This window comes from Sphaerodactylus townsendi, linkage group LG10 (genome assembly GCF_021028975.2).
Source record: "Sphaerodactylus townsendi isolate TG3544 linkage group LG10, MPM_Stown_v2.3, whole genome shotgun sequence".
NCBI classification, from domain to species: Eukaryota; Metazoa; Chordata; class Lepidosauria; order Squamata; family Sphaerodactylidae; genus Sphaerodactylus; species Sphaerodactylus townsendi.
In genome coordinates this window covers 51,134,708-51,160,453 of record NC_059434.1, presented here as the reverse complement: position 1 = coordinate 51,160,453, position 25,746 = coordinate 51,134,708, and the positions used below count along the sequence as shown (strand labels likewise).

Sequence of the window (25,746 nt, the reverse complement as noted above, 5' to 3'; positions counted from 1 at the left end):
CCCGTTTTTCCTAAATGGTAAAAAGGAGTGGAATTTTGAGCCTTCAAGAATGGATGGGGAAGAAACTGAAACAGTTCCACATCAGAGTTGCCCTTAGAAGAAAATACTTAGAGAAAAAAATCATGAAATTATACATAACATGTAGTTCTGCTCTCAATAACCCTACACAACTTAAAGAAACAAGTGACAAATGAAATGAGCAGAAAATAATAAAAACAGAACATAAATTATTCAGACAGAGACAGCTAGTAGCTTAATTCATTTAATGCAATTGCTTTCATAGCACATTTTAAAGCAATTTAAAAATTATTCCAAGTCTTTTTTCTTTTTTTGCTCCAGAAACAGGTTCCTCACTTCCTTGTCAAGCACTCAAAATATACTAGAAAAATCTCATTCATAAAAACAGGAAGTGCAACTGTCATTTATGTAAACTTTTATGTTTCTTTTACAGTCATCCATAGCTTTAGGGAAACAAACCAAGTAAACCTATGGATTTCAATAAGGCTCATCATTTTAGTACAGTTAATTATTCCATTTCATCAAGTATACATTAAATATTGTGGGATTGCCTGTAAACAGAAGCCTTTTAACACCTTTCAAAATGTACTCTTCCCTGAGGGGAGGGGCCCCAGCAGGCCAAGAAGAAACTTCTGAATTGATATTTTTAAAAAACCAAGAACTTTTTTTTTCAAAGCTCTTAAATACAGCAGCAGCAGTTTTGGAAAACAAAATCTAGTTATAGTTGGAAGGTTTTACAGAGAGTACAGGAAGAGAGAAAAACCACAGAATCTCAATCTATAAAGAATGGCAAGGGGCAAACCTACAACTGGAACTTCAATATTCCAAATTTTGATGTGCCCTTCTTCAGGATAGCAAGTATTTGGAAAATTCACAGATCACAATTTGGTGGCTATGCAAAAACAGTGCAGCATTCCCCCCCTCCCCCCAATCTTTAAACCTTTCTATATCACATACAAGAATACACATGGTATCAGTTCTATAGTCAAGAAAGCCATTTGTGAACATTAAACATGTTTTGAAATTTTTTAATTAATATTTTCATAACAATTTTAATGTAATTTCTACCCAAAACAAGCTACCTGAAGGTACTTATCTTCATCTTGCTAAGGTAATGGGAATAAATCTTTTCAAGTGAATGATTAGTTCCACAAGAATCATTTGCATACTACAGCGTAAGTATATAAAATGAAGCTTTCTACATTATATCCCTGTATGCAGTGAAAACAGGTCTCTTTTTAATAAATATGCAGAGAAGAAAATAAAATAAAACTGCTGTTTGAGCAATAAAATAAAAAAGCTGTGACCCCTTTGGATCCTGCTACAACTGGCTGTCAAATAGCTTCATTGTGCAAGAGAACTCCAGGACTACATTTATTTGCTGGGGCCAGACATGACCAGCACAATATGCAGTGTAACGATGCGTGTTGTTTCCATGCCTCACTTGTGGTTGGCATACTTTGGTCTTCTTCATGCATGAAATCACTGACTAGCATTACCTATACCATCAATGCAATTTGTGAAATAACCTACTGATACATACATGAAGTTGTCACTGTTACTATAACTTTGTAGGCGTGAAAGTTATGTAGAAGAGTTCTAACTTTATAAATGTTCTTTATGTCTTTCATTCTGATTTTTATTTCATTTCCACTGAATACGTAATCATCAGTACTTTCCTACTACATTTTCATATTTGTGCTCTCCTATTGCTTATGTTATCTCTTGTGCAGGTTAGCTTGTTTTTTACCACTGCTACAAATAAAACAAATTTATACAGACCAATTTGTATCAGTAGATTATTGACAGAATATACATGTACATACTGCAATATTTTTGGGAAAAATTCTATGATCTGTCATTCCTGCCTACATTGTTCCCATCAGTAAAATCTCTGCACATTGGTTCTTTGGACCTAAGTGCCCTCACAAATATCCTATGAACACAGGAAAAACAATCTACCAGATACTTCCCAAGCAACTGAAATCATCCTCTCTAAACCCTGACAATTCTTTGGAGCACTGCAGCCCTGAAGTATATGCCTCTGTTAAAGCATCCATTTGTCATCTCGTATGTCTGTCAGTACTCTGTATTCACATGAAACTTTCTTTTTTGGTATATGGATTTCACTGACCCTTATGAAAGTTTACCAAAGTTGATTAGTTGTCTTGCCTTTGTATTCTTCCCATTTTCTTTGTTCTTGTTCTTTCTGCCTTCTACCGTAATTCAGATTTCTGTGCTAGTTTCTTTGAAGAAGTGTGCCCCCCTCTCCCAACCCCAGTTTTGAAGAACAAGACCTGCGGGTAATACAATTTCTTATTTCTGTGATGGCTTGTCAAGGCAGCATAACCTAGACTGCATCAGAAGTGTCATTGTGAAGCACAAACCACTCTAATTAGTATCGTGACATTACATCTAGAACGACCTGTCTACAGGTTCAAGTTGTTACACTCTGACTTTCTAAGCATCGATCCCCTTCCATTTTATTCCCTCCAATTACAGAACTTTGTGAATGATTTCAGATAGCTTACCTGAAAATAACACATGAAATTAGGCATTAAATAACATTTTAAATACCATTGTAAAACTTATTTTAAATGTTCACAAATAGTTGCTTTGATCTTACAAATCACATAAGTGGACACAGGTTTATATATGACACAGAAAAGTTTAAACAGCCCCACCATTTTATGTGGAAGCGGATAAACATTCCATGAATAACAGACCTTACTATAACAATTTGCAGGTGTTTTAGCATCTAGCACCCCAACTATTACTGTTTGACTTAGTGTTGAATAATAAACAGTAGAAAGAAAACCGTAGAAAGTGTCAGATATGCCTAAACTCAAAAGGTAAAAACTGACATTATGAATACATTTGGACTAACTTTTCATTTGTTGTAAGACATCAGTTTAATTTCTGTACTGAAAAGCATTTTGTCAGCTTAATTTATTCATGTAATTCTTGGTTTCATATGCATTCCACCATAAATGTTACATGTCGATTTATATACACATGCAAACTTGTGAAGTAAAACTCCCCTTTGCCCATTATTTTATGGCTTGAATATTTCATTGCTTTCACCAGGTAATACCACAGTATTTGTTTTTGAAACTGTAGCTTTATGTTACGTTATTTTTGGTTGTCAGTTAAAATGTAAAGAAAAGGCCATCTTGCAGCAGCAATAGATAACAGTAATAAACAAAAATGCTCAGAACCTTTGACCTGTGCAAGAATCTTGAAACTAACCTATTATTCACTAAAGAATATCATTATTTCTAGATAAAAGTTCTAGTGCTATTACAAAGGCTAGGGCCAATTTACCAGCAGCATAATGATTGCAAAGTATTATTGCACAGCTGTAACTACTTTGAAGTTGGCACTCTTCCACATGATCCACTACAGATATATATATATATATATATAAAATTGCTAACCAAGATCATAATTCTACTAATGGGGGGAAATCCACTCTTTGCCATGGGGTGATTGCACTAACTCACTGATAAGCAGCATAAGACCATAGGGTTGGATCCAGACTCCCCCCCCCCCCTCAATCTCACTTAGTCCAACTCTTGATTATAACCTCATTCCACCTGGCTTTTGTCCATGCAAGTCTCATGATCCCAGCATAGTCTTTTTGGGTAATCAAAGGGGACCCCACTTCCCTTTTCCTGCATGGAAAAACTGATTGGATTCAGTGCACAAAAACCATTTAGCCTGACAAAGTTTTACATAGTTACACTCATACATATTTCTCTTTTTTTCCTCCAGGACAAAACAGTTTTCATGCCAGCCTGTGTCTATGGCGAACTCTGCATGGGCCAAAAACAGCAGTGTGAAAACAGAGGGCAGCTTTGTGGCTTAAAAAAAAGATTATAGATTGCTATAATCATGTTATGATAATCTATACTCTGAATTAAGGCTAGAAACTTAATTGCATTTATTTTTAAAAGCTGGGCTTTTAATTCAGTATAATTAGTTGATTCTTTCAAAAATTATTATAATAGTGATCTATCAAGAAAGTTGTTATGTGGAAGCAAACTTAGGCCATTTCTGCACAGTGGCAGAAGCGGCTGTCCACCAGCATAATTAATGTTGGTGGAGCCATGGGACCGCTAGCACGGTCTCATAAGGGCAGTGTCGAAGCTGCTGCAAACCGCAGAGGCGGCTCCACGTGGAGCTGTCCCCAGTCTGCTTGTGTGGTTTACCTTGTCTTCCCAACGAGGCTCCAGAGGGAGGAAGTGACAAGCCCCTGTTGCCCTCTGACCCACAGTGGTTGGAGAGCAGCGTGAGCGTGTCACTTCTCCCTCTGGAGCCTCGGAGGGAAGACAAGGCGAACACATGCAAACAGGCAGTGCCTAAAAGCGGCGCTTTCACTCCTGTGCCCTTCACACGGCGCTGGCGGGAAGACACTGCTTTTCAAAAGACACGCTCATGGAGCATGTTTTGAAAGCAGTGTTTTCATGCTGTTTGGGGGGGGGGTTGAACACAGCGCTGCTGCAGCTGTGCAAACAGCGCCCCAGGGATGGTGTTTTTACCATTCCTAGGGAGCTGTTTTTGGGCCATGCAGAAACGGCCTTAGAGAGAACATAAAGCATTATGAGAACTTATTTTACTATTTCCCGCATTTGCATATTAGTTATGTAGTGTGATTCTAAGCATGTTCATTCAGAAGCAAGTCTCATTATAAATATAATCGTATACCCCAGAAGTATTTTCTCAAAAGGATAGATGCACACAAATTCAAGAAGGATCCTAGTAGCCCATGGCTTCTTGTGAAATACTAGGTAATTTAACTGCAACAACATCTGGGTACTGACTAATTTCACCAACCAATATCGAAATCAGCAATATGTATCTTCAGACATATTTGTAAACTCCACAACAACTTCACTGGTAGCGTGCTTAAATTCTTACATGCAATAAAGATGTTTCAGGTTCCTTTTTTAACCCATCAACTTGCAAAAAGAATATTGGCATTTCAGTCTTTTGCAGCTCACTTCCATAAGAAAGAATCAGAGCAGCCTCAGAGAACACACCTGAGTCAGTAAAATCTCAACTGTGTATGCCTTCTGCCATACTTTGAACAAGTAAAAGGAGTATGGCTAGTTACCAATGTGAAAAATCAAATACTGGCAAAATCCCTATTCATAGCTTTTTTTGACATAAAATCTCAGGCAGGCATGAAAATCAATAATGACTTCTCTGTCCAAGACTAAAGCACAGCAATCAGAAAAGTTTCTGTGCTTTTGGAGAAAAAAGTGGAAAATAAATAAGGCTTTATCAGTACATTCTATTAATACCAAGTTAGTAGAATCACACTGATGGCTGTCTGATACCATGCAATAACGTTTTTAGTTCCATTCTTTAAAATCTAACATAGAAATTGAAAAAAAATGACTTTTAAAATTTGAACTGAACATCTGCTGGGTTATATCCCAATACAGGCAATGTTTAAAAATCTGCATAAAATCTGTCTCTATAGGAAAACCTACAAATAATTTTCTTCTTCTAGTGGTATACATAAGAATTGCACAGGAAGTGATTTAATATTGCATTGCGGATATTTAGAAAGCAATTTATAAAGCTAAATTCCAAAAGTACAGACCACTGAAAAGTTATTGATCTATAATGATACTGTTTTAACACATCACTGATCAATGCTAGTTAAGAATTGTAAAATATATTTAAACTAGCCATTAAGCCCATTGTGTGCTAAAATACAACGGGCTCTAGAAAACTGGTCATTTCTATCATTGTTCATGGCAGCGGTTGGCGCCCCTTTTAAGTTACAACACGCTTCCATCAGTGCAGGCTACCCCCTTCACTCACACAACTGTGCAGCTCTTTAAAAAGTGAGTCATCACCAATACTCCTTGCCCTTTTATATAGATAAGATATGCACAGAATGCTCCACTTTACTTTAGCAACTTAGAGTTTTGCCTTTAATATTTTAGCATTACTCTTAATTTTCCATGTCTTATAAAATAAAGGAAGCTTCAAAGTGCAACGCTCTCCTGTCATGATTTTGTCCTTGTGCACCAAATAAACCTTTCCCACCCCCAGGTAGGTATTTCTTTTTCAGTATTCCTTGAAACCACATGATCATTCAGAGGAAAGAAAGTAAGGAAAAAGGTTTAAGCAAGAAAGAGTTCATCTTGGTTCATCTTAAGTCATTTCCTTCCACAGCGATTCTATTCTAATCAGCAGTATTTCTTCATAAATTACCCTGTCTCCTGTTTCAACTTAAAAAAAAAAACTAGTTTAAACAACCAGTTTAAATAACTAGAAATTATCTAAGTGTGATTTACACCAGCCCTGCTATTTTTAGGAACACATCAAAATGATTTTGGCCATCCAGCCACACATACCTGCATAGAGAACTTCTGCCTAAACTTTTCTGCAGACTCAGAAGAAACAAATTGGTTCAAAAGCAATAATGTTTAGAGAGAGGACTTAAAAGGCCAGACTCCTGTGCACCAAGATAAAAACCTGCTCTAAAGTAATTTTCGATCAAAGTTTTTAAAATTACACTAATGTTCAAGAATATTAAAACACAATTCTAGTACCATCACAAATGACATGTATACAAAAAGTAGTTGCACTGTAACAACTAGACTGTAGCGGGTAACCCAGTCTTTTTATACTCTTTTAAAATGTTGGCATCCTTGCATATGATGGAGAATTAGATGAAGATTGGCAAATAATCACACTGCCTTGTATAGCATACTAAATAGTTTTTTCACAGCACTTGTGAAATTTTAAAAATTGCTCTAAAGATTAAAATGTGTTAGTATGCAAGGAATCCCTCTCTAACATAGAGTAAAGAGCCATAGAACAAAAATGTCTGGCTGTCCCATTTTCAGTATGAAGGTAGTGCATAGATCCGGTTTGCTGACTATGGAAGCTGTATACATTTCACTTTTCCTGGGATGCCTGGAAGGCCTTTAGTTCCACCCGGTACCACTCTGGTGCTTCTGGCCCATTTTGTCCAGAGGGATTGTGATCGTAGCCATAAGCCACTGTTAATTCTTCATCCTTTTCAACAGCTCTAATAGTGCGAATACATTTAATCAGCCCAAAACGAGGATGAACATACCTAGAAAGGAAGAATGCAGTGTTAATTTTACCAAGCCTAAAAAAAGTAAGGCAGCTGAAACAGAGTTGCCAAGTCTGCATTGGAAATTTCCAGGAGGGTAGAATCTGGGAAGGTGGTATAATGTTATGGAGTCCACTTTCCAAGGCAGCAAAGGCTCCTTGCCCAATTGCTATTCGGGTGCATTCTACCAGGGCCCTAGCCACTTCAATAGCTTTCATATCACATGGGAATTTTAATGACATCTGTAAGGCAGTGATGTGGTAATTGCAGATGTCACCCAATGACATAAAGTGGGAATGGACACGACGGAGCCTTTCTTGTGGATGTCAATGCTAGGGCTGAGACGAATGTGGGCCAAGCTATATTGTAATCTGTGGTTTGCTGACCACACCCACCTCCACAGCATGTAAGCTTGTCATTCTCCCATGTGGGACTGCACAGAAATCACAACAATGAAAAACAGCATTGCTCACCATAACCATGGTTCATCTCTAGCATTTTTCAGTGCAGGCACACATCCCTCCCATCTTCCTCACTGTGGGCTATCATCTAGATCAGGGATAGGGAACCTTTAACACTCAAAGAGCTATTTGGACCCATTTTCCATGGGAAAAGAAAACACTTGGAGCCGCAAATAATTTTTGACATTTAAAATAAAGATAACACTGTATATATTGGGTTTTTTTACCTTTTACTCCACTCATTCTGAGAAGCGCATGGATGCACCTGCCCTGCTGCCTGCAGGGCGGGCAAGGATGGGGCCAGCAGCTCGCCCTTGCACCGGGCCACGCCCGGGGAAGGGAGTGCCAGCTCCACTCCAATGGAATTTGCAGGTGGGAGAGGGAAGCCTGCAGCATTGTAAGCCCAGCCGACGCCGGGCGGACCAGTTAGCACTTGCGCACAAGGATGGGGCCAGCGGCTCAGCTCGTGGAGCCGCAGTGCAAGGGCAGAAGAGCCGCATGCGGCTCTCGAGCCGCAGGTTCCCTACCCCTGATCTAGATCAAGTGGTGACTCCCCACAATAGCGAAGGGACATTTGGAGGGAATGTGCCCCTCCCTCTGGTCAAGTGATCCTGGGCGGGAAGAGCAGCAAGCTGAGGTGTGTGACTTGGGGGAAGGGGGCACTCATCTCACAACTATGAGCTCTTAAAAAGCTAGCTAAAAAGCTCCATGGCTGGCCTATACAAGTGCAGTCCCACCTGTGTCTGCACAGAGAGTCACTAGATGAACAAACAATTACAGTAAGCAATGCTGGTTTTGCTTATTCTAAATGGCTGGTTCAACAGTACTAACTTCATTGAACAAGCACCCTAAGAAGGTCGCTCAGACAGTGAAGTTTTGAGAGCACTAATTAATCAGTGAATGATCCAAAAAGTGCTTCTTGGGATAACATGGCAGAGGATACTAGGGTGCAACTCTTGGCCTGTATGCAACTGTACATAATCAAAGTGTTGCATCCCCAAAACTTTGTGATATTACAAAAGACACCTGGATTGTGCCCTTTGGTTCAGTGAAACGTTTTGGATTGGCCCTGAGGCTTCCCCATCAAGCACAAGGGCTCCTTGGAGGACATTCTCAATAGTGGCTTTTTCCAGGGATGGTTCGTTTGATCCCAGCTATACAGTGCAGGAGTTTCTTTTGGTCTCTTTGATGAGATCTGCTAGCACAAGTTACTGGATTATTAGATAAGATCATCACATTTCAAAAGCAGTATCACAGATATTCAGTGCAACTTTAATACTTACGACTCATAATGACAGTTAGGTGTAAAAGAGTGGTTTGCCTTGTGCCCTAATGAGGCACAGTATTTGGCTTCATGGTTATAGGGTTCAGGTACATCTATGACTGTTTCATCATCGAGGGATATTGTATTTCCATTTAGAGCCCAGTCCCTGTTGTCCACCTAATTTTCAAAACAAAGTACTGAACTGTTAACTTTATATTTTATCGAATTAAAATCACAGAAAAGCCTTGTCTTGCCTGTTTTCAGGAATACCTCAGTGAAAAGCCTTTATGGCCAGTGTGTCAGTCAAAAAAAAAAGACAATTTCAATAATATTGTATTAGTCTTCCCATACTTCATTCCTCTCCTATATCACCATTCAACTAATTTTTGACATGCCTCCCAACAAGGTACTAGTGTACAAAAAGTTCATTTTTAACATTTTCCCAGGACTAATAATAATTATTTATTTCACTTACACCTGCATTTCTCTCCAATGAGGACCTAAAGCAGCTTATATTGATCTCCTTTCCTTCATTTTATCCTCACAACAACCCTGTGAGGTGGGGAAGGTTGAAAATGTTTGACTGGCCCAAGGTCACCCACCAAGCTTTCTTGGTACAGAGGGGATTCAGACCAGGGTTTCCCATATCCTACACTGACACTGGAATCACAACAGCACCCTGGCTTCCTTTTATAATCAAACAACACTTGACAACCAGTTCTAAAAAACAAATGCACACAACAAAAAACATTTTGAGTATGGAAGTCTATAAATGTGGTAAAATAAAGTGATAAAAGCAAGTTATTTGTGAAAAATCTATTTTTAACTGTGATTAAGCTTTTGCTCCTTTTTGCCTTATGCCACAGGTTGCATAGGGACTGAAATAAAAAAATGTGTGTAGCAGTCAGAAGCCACTTTCCCACAACTGTTACTGTGTTCTTGATCACCATTTTTCAAAATCCCAGGAATGTATATTACAGATGTAGGCATACTCAAACATATGAGGTATACCACAAATATAAAGGAGTTAATTATCTGTGAGAGAATTTTTATGACAAAGTTTATTATGAACAGCAATAAAGTTCTATACTTTACCTCCTGATGTGTGATCCGTATTCCATTGTAAAAGGACATAACTGTGCCAGCTTCAGCTGCCATTTTACTAAACAACCCTTCTCCAGCACAGGAAATTAAAGATGCATCCACATATACCCTGACAAAAAAGGAAAGTCGAATGCTGATATTCAGTAGATATACTGATATATCTATCACAGTTTATATTACTTTGTTTACATCTGAGAATCTATCAGAAAAAAATAATAATGCTGAGACTTAATAAAGAATACTTGCCATAAATTTTCTGCAGTATAATAGCCTAGCTCTGAAGATTCAATTCTGCTAAATGAGGAATCATCAACAAATTGAAGGTCCCTTACTTATTGGGAGGGAAATTTAGGATCTAATCCTTGGTCCAATTTTATATTAGATTTCAGAGAAAAAAATGGAAACATAAATGTCAGAGCAAGCATAAATACATTTAAAATACTTCAAAATAAGATAAACTGGATCTTAACTAAGATGTAAAAGAGTTACGTTACAGTCAATTACAGCTCTGTACAGAAACATAACATTTCACTCTCCAGGGTATAATGTGAATAATACACAAAGCTTTCTTTACTATACTGATCAGTCAAGTCAGAAGGGAAATAAAATCAAACCAGAGAAAATATACCAGTACTGTTGTTAAATGTGACTGAAGTTTCTGCATTAAAGGAAAGATGCTCCCAATTAAATTGCTGGGTTTCTTCCCTCACCCTTTACATGGCAAGTCAATACTAAACCTAGTTAGTTGTGATGACCAAATATGGGCGTATCTTTCTTAACAGAGGTTAGTTTCTCTCTCAATTACTGGAATTCTTAATTCCAGTTTAATTCCAGATAAGAATACCTGCTACTGGGACAGAAATGGGCAACACTGAGTTAAGTCACATACATTTGGAGGTCACAACTAAATAAAGTTTGCTGAACACTTCCAATAAGAGGAGGAAGGATGTGTGAGTCCAACAATTAACCGGCTTCATATCTGTCACAAATAACTTCAGTTTGTTCATGATGTCTGAACTGATGCTCAGTCTCACTGTTAAGTTCTTCTGGATTTAAAAGTTGCTCAGAACTGCTTTCAAGAAGAATAGGTTCTCTGCTACAATCACACACATCTTTAAAAATAAATGTTCCTAGGAAAACATTTGTTCCACTGAGCCAATATAAGATATCTTTCAAGTTAAAGTGCCAATCTTTAAACACCCTCACAAGCAAACTTGTTCCTAAACGGTTGTAGGATGACAAATTAAAATGCAGAACAACCAAAGTTTCTTTAAAATACTTAAGAAAGGTAAAAAATTCATTTACATAAAAAAGTGATTCTACCTCTCTGATTCATAAGGATCAGGAAGAAGTGCATTTGTAGAAATGCAGGATGAAGTAGATTTATCAAAACTGTATACTGGACCTTAAAACAAAATCAGTAAAGGAATTAATGGATGAAAATATTAAAAATCAAGCATTTTTCTCATAAAAGTGTTATGCACTCAGTACAGTTAATTTGTAAAAGAGTAAGGGAAGATATCTTACTCAACGTTGTTTTAATAGTTAAACTTGCATCCAATTATTTCACTTTTTAAACTTTTCTCTGCAAACGCAAATAGTCACCAGACATATCATTTTGCTATCAAGATCAGTTCAGGGGTACCCAATTGAGGAATGGCGTAGATTTGATTTCTTGTTTCCACTCATCTTCCTTTGCCTATTGCAGAGCTGATCTTCTGCTGTGTATGCTATTCATCTTCCACTAGGCACACTGCAGCTCATTGAAAGATGTTGGTCTTGCCTAAAATAAAGTGCCTTGTGCCACTGTTCACTCAAGAAAAGTGGTAAGTGACCACACATCAATTCTGCACGTGTCTGTACTTTGTACCCAGGTTAATCATAAACAAGTACAAAACACAAAATTGAGGAGATTCTAACTTTCCATACTTTATAGTAGCAAGCATTCATTTAAAAAAAGAGCGGAGTCTGAAGGTATGGTTTGAGAGCATGCAATACAACAACAAACTGAAGCAGGTATCAGTCTGGTCAGTGCCTGTATGGAAGACTTCCACCGAATGTCATGGAACCCCATCGTGGCATTGGGAAAAAATTAAATGCATCTATCAGGTTGTCAAGTCATGGGCCCTTTCCACACGGGCCAAAAACAGCGCCCTAGGGACGGCGTTTTAGCTGTTCACATAGGGGGCGCAGCTGCATCACAGCAGCGCCACCCCCACTCCCCCCCAGCGGTGCGAAGCCGCTGTTTCCCAACCTCGCTCCCCGAGCGAGGTTTTCTAGAAACAGCGGCTTCCAGCTACGCTGCCGTGTGAACGGCAGCAGCTAGAGGCGCCATCCCCCCCTTTCCCGAACAATGTACCTTTCCTGCGACCTTCTGGCGCGTCGCCCAGGCCTGGGGACACGCCCCCCCCCCTGCTCTGCGACTCCAGAGATGTCGCGCAGGGCAGGGGGCCATGTCCCCTGGCCTGGGCAACGCGCCGGAAGGTCGCAGGGAAGGTACGTTGTTCAGGCGACGGCGCAGTGCTGAGCTGTCTTCCCTGCCCCTACCAGGACCGCTTCATGCGAAGCGTGTCCAGGGTGTCAATTTGCGTCATGGCGTTTATACGCCGACTGCATTCCTGAATTTAATGGCCCGATGCAGAAATGGCCATGGTTAAAAAGTCTCCTTGCAATTTTTTTTTTTACAGAGCAACATTTTTAATTGAAGTTATCATCTTCAAGGATGTATTGAGCATAGTGTACACATGCTGAGTATTATTCGTGCGATCATAAAGATGTAATACGTTATGCAGGCATTCACGATTGCTGTCAAGTTGCTTTCTGGAGCTCATGGGACCCATTTCCGCATGGGCTACGCACAAACGGGGGGGGAGTCCCGGTAGGGGCCGGCCGGGAAGACAGGCGCTTAGCCTGCACGGAGCTTGTAGCGTTTGGCCGAACGCCTTACCGTCCTTTCGACCTTCCAGCGCGTCACCCAGGCCAGGTGACACCCCCACTCCCTGCGCAACAGCTCTGGAGTCGCAGGGCAGGGGTGGGGCGTGTCCCCTGGCCCAGGCGACATGCTGGAAGGTTGGAGGGACTGTAAGCCGTTCGGGAAAGGGGGGGGGGATGGCGCCTTCCAGCCGCTGCCGTTCGCATGGCAGCTTTTGGAAGCCGCTGTTTCCGAAAAACCTCGCCCAGGGAGCGAGGTTCGGAAACAGTGGCTTCGAACCACTCGGGGGCTGCGAGGCCGCTGCTGCAGCTGTGCGAACCCTCCCCAGGGACGCTGTTTTTAGCATCCCTGGGACGCTGTATTCTTCCCATGCGGAAACAGCCATGGTGACCCTATGAATTCACATCTTCCAAAATGTCTTAACATTAACAGCCTTGCTCAGGCTTGCAAACTGAGAGCCATGGCTTCTGTTATAAAGTCAATCCATCTTGTGTTGGGTCTTCATCTTTGCCAGTTGCCTTTAACTTTTCCTAGCATTACTGTTTTCTATTTCTCATGTGATACAAAGGTACAAAAAGGAACTTACTGCCTGGCACAACCTCTAATTGTGGCTTTCCTTCTTCTATGGATAAAAGAGTTGCCAACTTTGCTTCTAACATTTCACCATCTATGAAGTGCCCACAATAGGCTGTCTTCCCATCAGGGTACACGTAGGCTATCTTCTCCCCAGTCATCTCTCCTTCATCATTGACTTCTCCAACCAGATACCCGCCATCCTGAAAAAGAACCACAAGGTTAGTACAAAAATGTTGTTGTCTTATAATTCTATAATTGTGTCAGCTGCAAAGTTAATGATTTCTGTAATCAAAATATCTGCACAATATTTTGATTCCACAGATGCCAAGAAGAGGTTCATTCCCTTGGCTCTGAAGAGTTCCCAGACCCCCATAATGTCCCAGACTGTCAGACACCCTCAGCCAATTGTGCTCTTCCTTCTCTCATCACATCATTATAGTCTCTGTGTTATTTACTTTACCAATGGTGGCGAACCTATGGCACTCCAGATGTTCACGGACTACAATTTCCATCAGACCCTGCCAAAATGGCCAATTGGTCATGCTGGCAGGGGCTGATGGGAACTGTAGTCCCTGAACATCTGGAGTGCCATAGGTTCATCACCACGGGCCTAGACAAATCCATATGATTTCTACTAAAACAAACCAAATGCATCAAACAACTAGACTTAACAAAATACTGAACATTAAGGAGGCTGCAAAAAATTTCTATATAGGCCAGGCTAACTCAATCTTCTCAGATCTTGGAAACTAAGCTGGGTTGGCCCTGACAAATATTTGGATGGGAGACCTCCAAGGAATACCTGGGGCATGAAGTAGAGGCAGGCAGTGGCAAACCACCTCCAAAAACCTCTTTGAATTGAAAACCCAAGGGGTCAGCTATGACTTGATAGCAAAAAATTGTTCACAGAGGAAAGTTTGAACTGAAATTCCAGGGCCATTCTAAGACGACTACAGTGGATTTAGAAGGGTATAACTCTGCGTAGGATGGCATGTTAGCTGTGCATCACAAAAATGGAAGTCATTCAAGTCATGAGCTTTGTTAGGTCAACCTTGGGCAATATATGTTCTATTCATGACAACCTTCATGGCGTTCTATATCATTTCCATTTTGAAAATACCTGTAGTATATTTGCCAACATGATTCAAGCATTCCTTTATATGGCTACTAAGAAAATTATTAAAGAGTAATCCTAAGCAGGTCTACTCAGAATTAAGTCCTATTTTATTCAATGAGACTTACTTCCAGGATAGTGTTCTTAGGATTGGATGACTAATTTCTAAAGGAATATCCATAAATCCAACAGCCAGCAAAACTCAGTTTCATCACTGTTCTTTGGGACGACAGCAAAAAAAATGTAGAAGTTTAAACAGCATAATTTGTTTTTCCAGCTTCAGAGTTTGGAACAGTTTTCTACAATGGATTGATGCCTGAAGCATGTGCACGGTCAGTAGAGAACCTATTCACTATTTATTTAGGCAAAGTGTCACTAGCTTGAATTGCCTGAATAGAGTTATTTGTTTGTGTAAACAAGAAACGAACTGCCTTTAAATTTAGAACCACTAAATACGGATATTCACAGGACGAAGAGAAGTTCCTGTTCTAAAGAGAAAAAAATAGAGACCAAAAAAGATCCTTCACTCATGAGGCCCAAATTTAACAACAGGCATGGCTACATACTTTTCATACAAGCAACATTCAGTGCCTTCATGGATCCCTGGTCAATCTAACCTGGCATGAAATTCATTCCGGACCCTAAGTGGCAATCAGCATAACCCTGGGCATACAAAAAAGGGCCACAAGAGCTGAGGAGTGGCTCATCTCTTCCTGTCTCCTTCTCACAATCTGCCTCACAGGTGTAGCTACCATGGGGACATCTGGGGACAAGTGCCCCGGGCACCATCTTGTGGTGGGCGCAAAAATTGCAGGTTCGTTTGTGGCTTTCTGTATTTTTTACTGTTTTCCCAATTTTGGCCTGCAGGGGGTGCAGTTTTTAGGCTAGCAGCACCAACATTTCAGGCTATTGCCAGGTGACTCTCCTGATGATACCAGCCAAGTTTGGTGAAGTTTGATTCAGAGGGTCCAAAGTTATGGACTCCCAAAGGGGGTGACCCCATCCTCCATTGTTTCCAATGGGAGCTAATGGTAGATGAAGCTACCCTTTTGAGGGTCCATAACTTTGGACCCTCTGAACCAAATTTCACTAAATCTGGGTGGTTTCATCAGGAGAGTCTCCTGAAGATAGCCTAAAAGAATTTTTCAGTGCCGCTTGTTGAAAGCTTAAAGCATTATTCCTCCTGACAGGCACTCAAATTTTCCCCTTAGGTTCTGCGCTTTAAATCCACCCCCCCTTTGGAGTGGATTTAAGGGAGAATCCTGGAAACTCCCCTAGATTAAAAAAAAACATTAGAGGAAAGTATAGTTAGAAGGTGGGTTTCAAAACCAGGAGTTCAAGCTGGTTGTTGTCAGGGTTTTACAGGCTATGCGGCCCGTGGTCCTGAGTAGATCTTGTTCCTAAACGTTTCACCTGCATCTGTGGCTGGCATCTTCAGAGGTATATCACAGAGAGAAGTCTGTTATAAGAGAAGTCTGGACACACTGTATTAACAGGGACTTCTACTCTGTGATACACCTGAGCCTGAAGATACTCAGAACACAGATGCAGGTGAAACATTCAGGAACAAGAGATCTACCAGATCACAGCCACGCTAGCCCAGAAAACCCACAACAACCAACATTGACACAATGATGCTGTTTGGGGGGGTGGAGTGCAGGAGGGGGGGAAGTCCTATTCTGAAACAGCAATTATCACCTTTCCAGTAGTGTTGTTTAAACTAGGGAGCCTAGAGTCTTTCTTTAAGGATTGGATTTAAAAGGAGAATGCCTGGGCTCTCTAGTTTAAAACAAATATTTAAAAGTGATGCTGTTTCAGTAAGTGGATCCCTTCCAAAAAATAGCTTATCACACTTTCAATGTTGTGTAAACTAGGAAGCCTTGGGTGTGTTCAGATTTGTGTGTTGGGGCATGTTCTAAAATGTGATGGTGACTTTGAGATGACCTGGTGCAAAAAAATGTTGTTTGGTCGTGGTCGGGGAGGGACGCTGCCCATGGGGGGGGGGGCACAAAACTCAGATTTTTGTCCCGGGCTCCATTTTCCCTAGCTACGCCACTGATCTGCCTCAACTCATAGGCAGATTCTGCATGGGCGAAAAACAGTGCCCCTGGAATGGTAAAAACACCGTTCCAGGGCACTGTTTGCACGGCTGAATCAAGGCAGCGCCATGCTTTCCCGGGGAAACAGTGTTTCCCTGCCGACGTTGTGCAAACAGCACCAGCTTGGAAGAACCACTTTTTGGCGCCTCCATTTCCCCCCATACTCATCTTCTCTCCTTGCCAAGCTCCACAGGGCCAGGGAGGCATGCTCACACTGCCCGACCCCCAGGGGTCAGAGGTTAGCATAGGCATGGCTCCCCATCCCTGCGGAGCTCAGCAAAGAGAGAAGGTGAGTGTGGGGAAAGGAAATGGTGGCACCTCCGGGCAGAGGCACCTCCGTGAGCAGCAGCCGCTCTGGGGCCACTCGCACCTCAGCGTCCAAATGGCCCTGGGGCTCCACCAGCATCAAATATGCCAGTGGAATGCCGCTGCCTCCACCCATGCGGAATCCATCATAGTGAGTCACAGGATCAGCACTTCTGTCAGATGGCCATCTAGCCTCTGCTTAAAAACAAAGGAAGCAGAGCCTGCCACCTCCTGAGGAAGCCTGATGAACCACTCCGACTGTTGGGAAGTTCTTCCTAATGTTTAGCCGAAAACTCTTCTGATTTAATTTCAACCCACTGGCTTTGGTCTGATCACCTGGAGCAGCAGAAAACAACATTGCACCATCCTCTCTATAGGACAGCCCTTCAAGTACTTGAGGATGGCTATACTCTGTCCCATCAAAAGATAAAAATGTAGTTTTGTATTGTCTGGAGAAAGTGAAATCATATAATTCTGTTGTAGGAAAAAAGTCCCAATATTAAAATGGCCACTGCAAATAAAACCATCTGTATTCCTGGAATCCCTTGGACTATCACAGCAGTTTTAACTGCCATCTGCTCAGTATCCCCCAAGGATTCTTCCCCACTAATCGATTTTTTGAAATTTGGACCCTGTGTCAGACCTTGACATTTGGACCCTGTATCTCTGGAATCCCTTTTGAAATTCAGTTGCCTGTATTTCTAAAATCCTTGGGGCTACAGAGGTTTTAAGTACATTCTGCTTGGGGTCACCAACGTATTCTTCTTCACTCATTGGTTTTTCAAAACTCAAATCTTCCAATGTGATCATTTCCCCTGGTCCCTTAAGATGGCTACCACCTCCTTTCAAAACAAAGAAAGTCAGGAAAGTGGCTGTGGATTAATTCAACATTGAAGTTCTTTCTTTCTGTAAGACAAGGTATATCATATCATGTCTCTGTTGTTTCCGGGCTAAACATACCCAGCTCTTGGTCCTCATAGGAATTACACAGAGCCTCTCCTATACAAACATTTTGCCATCACATTGCATCAGATACCATTCTGTCTGTCTCCAGCCCCGATTTACAGAGGACTCAGAGCATAATTACAGAAGTACATTTATCAGCAACTCACCAAGAAAGCATTTAAATATTTGTTCAGGAGGTCAAATGGACTTACTAGGTAGTATATCCAACAAATGCCATGCCGAATATTATCCTTGTATTGTCCTTTAAACATCAGTCGTCCATCAGCATCATATTCCTGGGCTGATCCATTCAGTTCTCCATCCACGTAAGTGCCATGAAGAGCTCCTCCATCTTCATAAGTGTACACTCCCTGGCCTTGCAGAGCATCATCAACATAATAACCTTCAAGTGTACTGGCAAAGAGAAACAGATAATGCAGAAGATTCATGTGCATTATTTCATCTATATTACCCATTTTTAAACCATCATTAATAAAGTATTTTGCGCACTAACATGACCCTCACATGTGCTATGAAATGAATGTGAGTATATTTAAGCAAATGATTGTACATTTCTTTTCTACTGAGATGAATGAGCGGCTATTGCAGATGGAAAGAAACTCTATGTTTGCAGAACAGAATTCAGCACTTCTCTTCAGCACGTCTGTTGCTTCATCTTCAAAGGACTAAACATTGTCGTTTTAGATGTGAAGCATTTGCATGTAAAGTGTGTTATAGTAAAGGAAAGCAATAAACCATTTACAAAAAACTAGGAGCAGAATTAAACTAAGTATTAGTGATCACTTTTGATAAAACGTCAAAATTGTTCAGATTGATAGTTTTGCACAGCCATAGCGAAAAAGACAACTAGAAGGAAAACAATATATGTCCAGGCACTGCAGAGAATACACAAATTATTACTAAGCCAAAAGAACTGACAATATGCCAACCTTCCATCAAAAAAGAAAAACTTGCCACGACCATTCTTCTCTCCATGCACAAAATTTCCTTCAAATCTGTCTGTGGATGAATATGTGACTGTACAAAATCCATGGGGCAGTCCATCATCGTCAAGCGCTCCTAAAAATAAAAAAGGAATACAGTGAATATACTAAATCGGATGAATTAATGTATTTATAATATTTGTAAGCTCATCTTTCATCCAACTGCTGAGACTTATGCAATAGATAAAAATAGTTGTAAGTGGCACCCATACAATTTATTCTAGACAGTATATTAGTGAAACCACTTTAAAGAAACCTGCGTGAGTTTCAAGTGAGATTTAATCTTCCAAAATGCCAAAAAGAAAGTTTTCATTTTGAAAAGGTAAACATTTACCAAATAACTTAGCCCTATCTATACTGAGCCAGAATAGAAAGAGAAGTATCCAAAACTCACTACACCAGTTAATATGTGCTTGCAATAGAACAGCTTGCAGTAGCCCAATGTCACAAAGTATATTGTTATGGATGCATTTCTAGGGTCTTGTTCCCAGGCAGTAAAATATATATGTGATCCATTTGTTGAGCAACAGAGTCCAAACTTCTCCACATGGTTATGGAGTCCATAGATCTAGGATGCACTCAAAGGAATCATTGTGCCTATGGAAATGTCTAGTCTGGATCCAAGCCAAAGAAACAACACCATTCAGAAAGATCACTGCATAACTACTTTCCCATTTCCCAATGAAACACCAACATGCATAGCCTGCAGCAACAATCCTTATTCAAAAAAGCTCTTTGTAAAAAGTTTGCCTTGTATCAGTTTTTCAAAATGTGGGGTAGAGTGATGCTATTATAGATTTTTGCCATTAGACCATTACATAAAGTAGATACAACAGAAAAGTCATTTGACTTAGTAGAGGGAACCAAATCTGCCAATAAGCTTGAAATGAAGAGACCAGGGGCTTAACTACCTGGAATGCACACGTACTAGAGACAGAAGAAACTGTGCTCACCCAGTAAGCACCCAGTAACTGCTAGGACAGGGGTCCCCAATGGGCATGAAAGTGCCTACCAAAACTTTACCCACTTCTTGCGTAGTGTTTTTAGAAAGTTGTTAGGGCCAGGTGGGGCATTTTGACCATTGGAGATGTGATTGGCTGTGTAGACTTTTTGTATTGCTTCCACAGCAGCTGCCACTACAGCACAAAGATCTTCACTGAATGGCTGAAGGTAAGATGTGTGGGTGGAAGAAAATATTTTTAGACATTATGTTCATTTTAAAAGACATCCTGTTAAACAGAGCCTCTGCCTGTAATGTTGAAGAGTTACTTTTACAGTTATTTATGAAATTACTCCTTGACATTTTGTGACTGGCTTTGCCTCTTGAGGCAGCCATTTTGTGATTGGTATCCACCACCCTGTGAATTTCAAAGATTCCCATAGGCTCAAAATGTTTGGGAACCCTATGCTAGGCTGAGTGAAGTCACTGGGAGAAACAGTCCCAGAAATGCTGTGCTCCTCATCCCGTAGCAGCTCAAGTGGCACATTGAAGCATGACACAATAACATAATACAATATGGATAGAGTGTGAGGATAACAGTGGGCCTTTCTCTATCAGCTGAATTAACTCCACTCACATTTGGCTACAACCATAATCCAAAATGATATTTATATGGGCAGCAATTCTAATAACACTTTTCTGGAGTAAGCCACACTGAATAAAATCAGACTTACTTTTGAACATATCTGCATAAGACTGTTCCCATAATACCCTAGACATCAGAAAATACAAGATCCCTTAAATCTTCTAATGTAATGTTACACAGTACACCAAAACAAAAACATCTTGTCAATTTTGTCATGTGCAATCAACTCTCATGGTACTCAATCCCCCTTCCTTTACTTCACAAACCAAAAATGCTGATCCTTTCTTGCTGCCACCTTCAGGTTTTTGGATAATCATGCACAGAGAAAGAGAACAGTTTTCTGATACTAGAAATACACTTGAAGCCAGTTTTAATTTTTTTACTTCATTAAGTGTGTTCAGTCAGAATTTGTGACCAACCCAAAAGCACTGGCCTCTTTTAGGAATAGAGACTTGTGATAGTAGTACTTTGCTGATTTGCAAGAATGTGTTGCTCAGGCCATCCAAAGAAGCATAAATTGTGCAACTGACAGTCTTCAGGCAAAGCTCAACTTGTAACTTCATGTCAGTTTGCCTTGAAGCGATGACGCTGACATTTGTTCTACAGAGTCTTGATGGGGCTTGCTCATTGAATTGACTTCAATGTATATTTGTGCTTTAAAAAAATTAATGGGCTTGGTGTCAGCCCTTTATTTAAAGTAAATGCAAAGTCATTATTGAACATGGTTTGTTCACCCCAATTCTAGACATTGTGAAAAATATAAGAGGCAGAAAAATAGAGCCAAAGTGGAAGGAACAGAACAAAGGAACTGAAGCCAATGAAAAGGCCCATCTGTCTTAAAAGATCAAGAAACAAAAACTGCTCGAGCTAGGGGTGGACTATGTGGTCATAGCACTCACCTTATTATTTTGATATCATCTCTTCTAACTAAATGTGCTCCCCATTCACATATCCCATCAAAGCTTATACACATAATATATAGAAAGTCATCTTGGTGCAGTGGATTCAGTGTCAAACAGAATGAGGGAGAGCCAGGTTCAAACCCCTACTATGCCGTGAAAACTCACAGTGTGACGTTGTCCCAGTCATTCTCTTTCTCAGCCTAACCTGCTTCACAAGTACATTGTGAAGTTCTTAGGATGAAATGACCTTTACTGATAGAGCCAGTTTTAAAGTGTTTAGTGGGCAACTTTCAAGTGACCAAATGTCCCCAAGAATGTATTCCTAAAACAGTTTTCATGTCTAAGGAAACACTCCTGAATTTTAAGCCAGTGCTCATCACTAAAAGTAGGCTAATAAACCAACAGAGAGGTAGCCATGTGAAGCTCCAGAAATGTTAAGGTAACCTGAGTCAGATCATAGTGCTAATGCTCATGCCTCTAAAACAAAAATAGTAAAATATTTACCAACGATAATAGTTCACACACATGTCCAAATGGCCACACCAGTCAACTGTGATCAAATATAATCAATCCACCAATTGACTGACTGCTTATTATTTGCATATGGTGAAATTCTGTTCTATAGACAAAGCCAGGACTGAACTTTATGGGTGTAAACGTATCTTTTCTGTTTTATTATGGTTTCTCAGGGCAGGAATGAGAGTTGCTTGCCCCACAGCATGCAGAAATCAAAGGAAACCCAGCAACAAAGCAACACTTCTCTTACTGATGGCCTGTTACATCTTTAGGCATCTCCAACCAGAAACACAAGCAGTCCCCAGTAGCCTAGGACTGGTCATGTCTCTGACTTACTGAAGAAACCAGAGATGATCCTCTCACAGGCTCCTTCCGCACATGCAAAATAATGCGTTTTCAAACCACTTTCACAACTGTTTGCAAGTGAATTTTGCTATTCCACACAGCTTCAAAGAGCACCAAAAGCAGTTTGAAAGTGCATTATTTTGCATGTGCGGAATGAGCCACAGTTTCTTTGCTTTATTTCTGTTTCAACTACATCTTTAAAACTTGCAACTGTAGACTAATTCTGGCACCAGAATAAAAGCCAGCAGATAGCAGACCAGTTCAATGAATAGTTCAATTTGTAGAACCCTTACCTTAAATCTTACATACACTACTATTTAAAAAAGAAATTACTACAGTTTTGTTATAAGCAGAAGCCTCAAATCTGTTGAAGTTTAAATGTGCCCCCTCCCGCATGCTTAAAACATACTGGACTGATAAGTGCCCACTCGTACTATTTTATATATTTAAGAATAAGAACATTAATCTATTTAATATGTAAAAAATTCTTTTGCTCAGATTATGCAATAGTTGTCTTTCACTCCCTTTACTTAATAATTAATTGGAAACCATAAATCTAATTGTCTTTACTGAAGTTTGCCACTGGAAAATAATTTTCAATTTCAAATGCTTGCAAGAACTCCAAAATATTTTACATTATATGACCATTCTTTGACCACAGCACATTCACAGAGGCTGAGCACATGAGAGTGGAAGCAGAATCTTCCTTTCCCACATCATGCATGTTCAGCTTCCATAGATATGTCACATGAAAAAGGCTTGTGCCCAGCAGCAATCCACTGAACAGGTCTGCTTTGGGAAATGTCAGCGGTACTTGAACAAAACTATGGGCAGGACTCAAAAAAGAAGGGGTACTCCTTCAAATAAAAGGTAGCATTTAAACACAGTCACAGTAGGAATGAAGTCAGCAGTTAAAGTCCCATATTTCATACTGGGCCTAAGAGGGAAAGTTTTGGCTCTGGGTAGTTATTATGTCCAAATTACAGAGAGTCAACTTTGGTACTGTCTTATACATAGCTAACAATTTGCAACTCAGAGTGAAGCACATTTTATGCTAACAATGCACAATAGTCGCTATGCCCTGCCCATTCTATCAGTTCTGCTGGAACAATATGGATGATTTCACAATGAATACATCATTGTATCCTTTTTGGGAGCTACATTTAAAAGTACATACTTAAAAGCAAGAAATGACATTTTTCCATACTATCTCACCCCCCCCCCCCAAAGAATAAAAGCAGCAAGCATCTCTCTCTAGACTTGGTGGGGGAGGAAAGAATACAAATAAATAAACTAAAGAGTGATACACATTTGACTATTATGTTCCACATTTCCTGAATGGTGAGAAGTTGCTGAGGCAGAGTGTACCTGGTTTGTAGGAGAGGGACCTGGAGATATGTTTTTATAGTATTTGCTTTATTTACAAACATACAAGTACAAAAGCACAGAGAGAAGTGGGACCACTCCTGCAGGGCAGTAGATCTGCTATCCCACATCAGAGCCCAGAAAGAGATCCCTATACTCCCAAGATGCTCCAGCCAACTCAAAGCAGTCACTGCCTGTTTCTGTTTTTCTCTTCCAGCATCAGAGCTGTGTTTTCACAGACACACACCTGCTGACTCCTCTTTCAGCTCAGCTGGAAGCTTCCTCTTCCAATCCTTAATAGGCACTTGAACATAATTTCTTACACTCAAGACCTGCTGAAATCTATGTGTCCTTAAGACACATTATCATTCGTGTTGTAATACAGGACAGACAGACCCACAGCAGAGGCCAAAGCTCAATATTGTTTACTTCTAGGAATCTGCACTGATAACAAAGGCGACAGCGGAAAGGTGCTTCTAGCACATTAATATAGTCAATCCCTGCCCAAAAAAGAAGGAAAGCAGGAAATTAAGAAAGCGGAAGACTAGACGCTTTCTTTGAGGTTGCAATTTTGAGCCTGCATCTTCATATTCTTTAAAAGGCCAATTTAATAAATCGAGCGGTGATAGCATCATGAACGCTTCAAATTTCATTAAGCTTCCGTTCATCAATCAGGGCTGCTGTGAACATTTTTGACAACATGACTATTTTAGCTGCTGAGATAAGGCAGAGAGACCCGGGTTCTTAAAATGCACTCTGAATTCTGAAGTTGACTTTACTACCCCTAGTATATTTACCTAAGAGGATGTCCCAGCAACCCCACTACAACTTACTCTTCAGTTAACTTGCACTTAGCTAAAGATTCTTGGGCGCCACAAGCCGGTTTTTCGCGCTTATCCTCCCAAAGGCTCAATACAGGAAAGAGATGCGAGTGGAAGGAGAGGGGGGAGGACAAAATTGCCGTCGCGGGAAAAGACGAGGAGGCAGCCCCTCCTCCCCTCCCTCGGGGTGGGACAACTATTTCTGTCCGGGCTTACTGGAGAAGAAGGGGGGCTGGAGCTTTCTCCGAAAGGGCAGGCCAGGCCGCACCACGCGCCCGCCCCGAGCCCACCGCCCGCCGGCCAGCAGCTTCGCCCGGGGGGTCCCGCCTCGAGCTCTTGGCCCCCTCCCGAAACAACCCCGTGGAAGCCAAGTCACAGAGCACGGAGGTGGCAAAACTGGCACCGTGTTTACATCTCCCCACTCTTACGCCCGATGAGGGAGGGAGGGAGGCTTTCCTCCGCGGATCCACAGCGCGGAGCTGCGGGCGCAGAGAAGCCCCTCGGCTTGCCTTCCCTCCCTGGGGCGGCCGCTCTTGCTTCCCGAGCCCCCGAGCCCAGCCACGAGGCAATTACCCTCGACGGTCTCCTCCAGCGTTTCTTCGTCACTGTCCATGGCAGAGGCCGCGGGTCACAGAGTCCACTTGCTCGAGCACACCCGTGCCTGGCCACTCGCCTGGTGCAGCCGAGGCGAGCCGGTGGCCGCCTGTCGTTGTCTCCCCCTACAGCTCGCTGAGCGGGCAGGCGAGGAGCTGCTGCTGCTGCCGCCGCCGCCGCCGCGCACACCAGCCAGCGCCTCTGTCGCCGCTCTCTCTCTCTCTCCCGCCCTCGGCTCTCCCCGCTTTGTTATGGAGCAGCTGATCCACTGACATCACCCTGGGCTGGGGCCCTTCCCTGACTGACAGCTCTCTGCGCAGCCCCAAAAAGCAGGAGCCCTTCGGCAAACAGAGACGAGCCGGCGCGCGGAGACTCAAGCGGCCCCCTGGTCTGGTGGCCCCCGGCGCCGTGCGCCTCCCCCACGCACCGCCCTACCAGGCTCCAGGCATCTCAGCCGGGCCACGCGCGTGGTAGATCCCCTTGCTTTCGTCGAGGAGGAGGCAGAGTCCTTCTCTGGCCCGAGGTTGGGGCCCCGCAAGCAAGGGGAGGGCCCCAAGAGGGCAGCGGGCCCTTTCGCACCCAGACTGGCAGAAAGACACTGGCGTGATGCACAACACACAAAATTTGGAGCTATGGCGGGCAAAGGGGAACTCTTGAAAAGTTGCTGTGCTGCTGGAAAGAAGTGCCCGGAT

At 41.6% G+C, this 25,746-nt stretch overlaps 1 protein-coding gene across 1 annotated transcript; it reads right to left on the bottom strand.

Annotated features, from left to right (window-relative positions):
- Positions 1-248: 248 nt before the first annotated feature.
- SETD7 (SET domain containing 7, histone lysine methyltransferase) lies at positions 249-25,433 on the bottom strand. Its single transcript, XM_048509301.1, has 8 exons — positions 25,034-25,433; positions 18,872-19,001; positions 18,134-18,335; positions 13,468-13,657; positions 11,273-11,354; positions 9,941-10,058; positions 8,865-9,022; positions 249-7,120 (listed from the first exon to the last, which is right to left on the bottom strand). The coding sequence occupies exons 1-8, from the start codon at positions 25,071-25,073 to the stop codon at positions 6,940-6,942; spliced, it is 1,101 nt and encodes a 366-aa protein (XP_048365258.1). The 5' UTR covers positions 25,074-25,433; the 3' UTR covers positions 249-6,939.
- Between the last annotated feature and the right edge of the window lie 313 nt (positions 25,434-25,746).

Excerpts from the sequence above, each read along its gene's own strand:
- SETD7 (XM_048509301.1), bottom strand. The coding sequence starts at position 25,073 with ATGGACAGTGACGAAGAAACGCTGGAGGAGACCGTCGAGG. Across the intron at positions 18,336-18,871 it reads TTTTTCTTTTTTGATGGAAG|TACACTTGAAGGTTATTATG; the intron begins GTTGGCATATTG and ends TCTCTTTGCCAG. Across the intron at positions 11,355-13,467 it reads ATTAGAGGTTGTGCCAGGCA|GTCCAGTATACAGTTTTGAT; the intron begins GTAAGTTCCTTT and ends TTTTGTTTTAAG.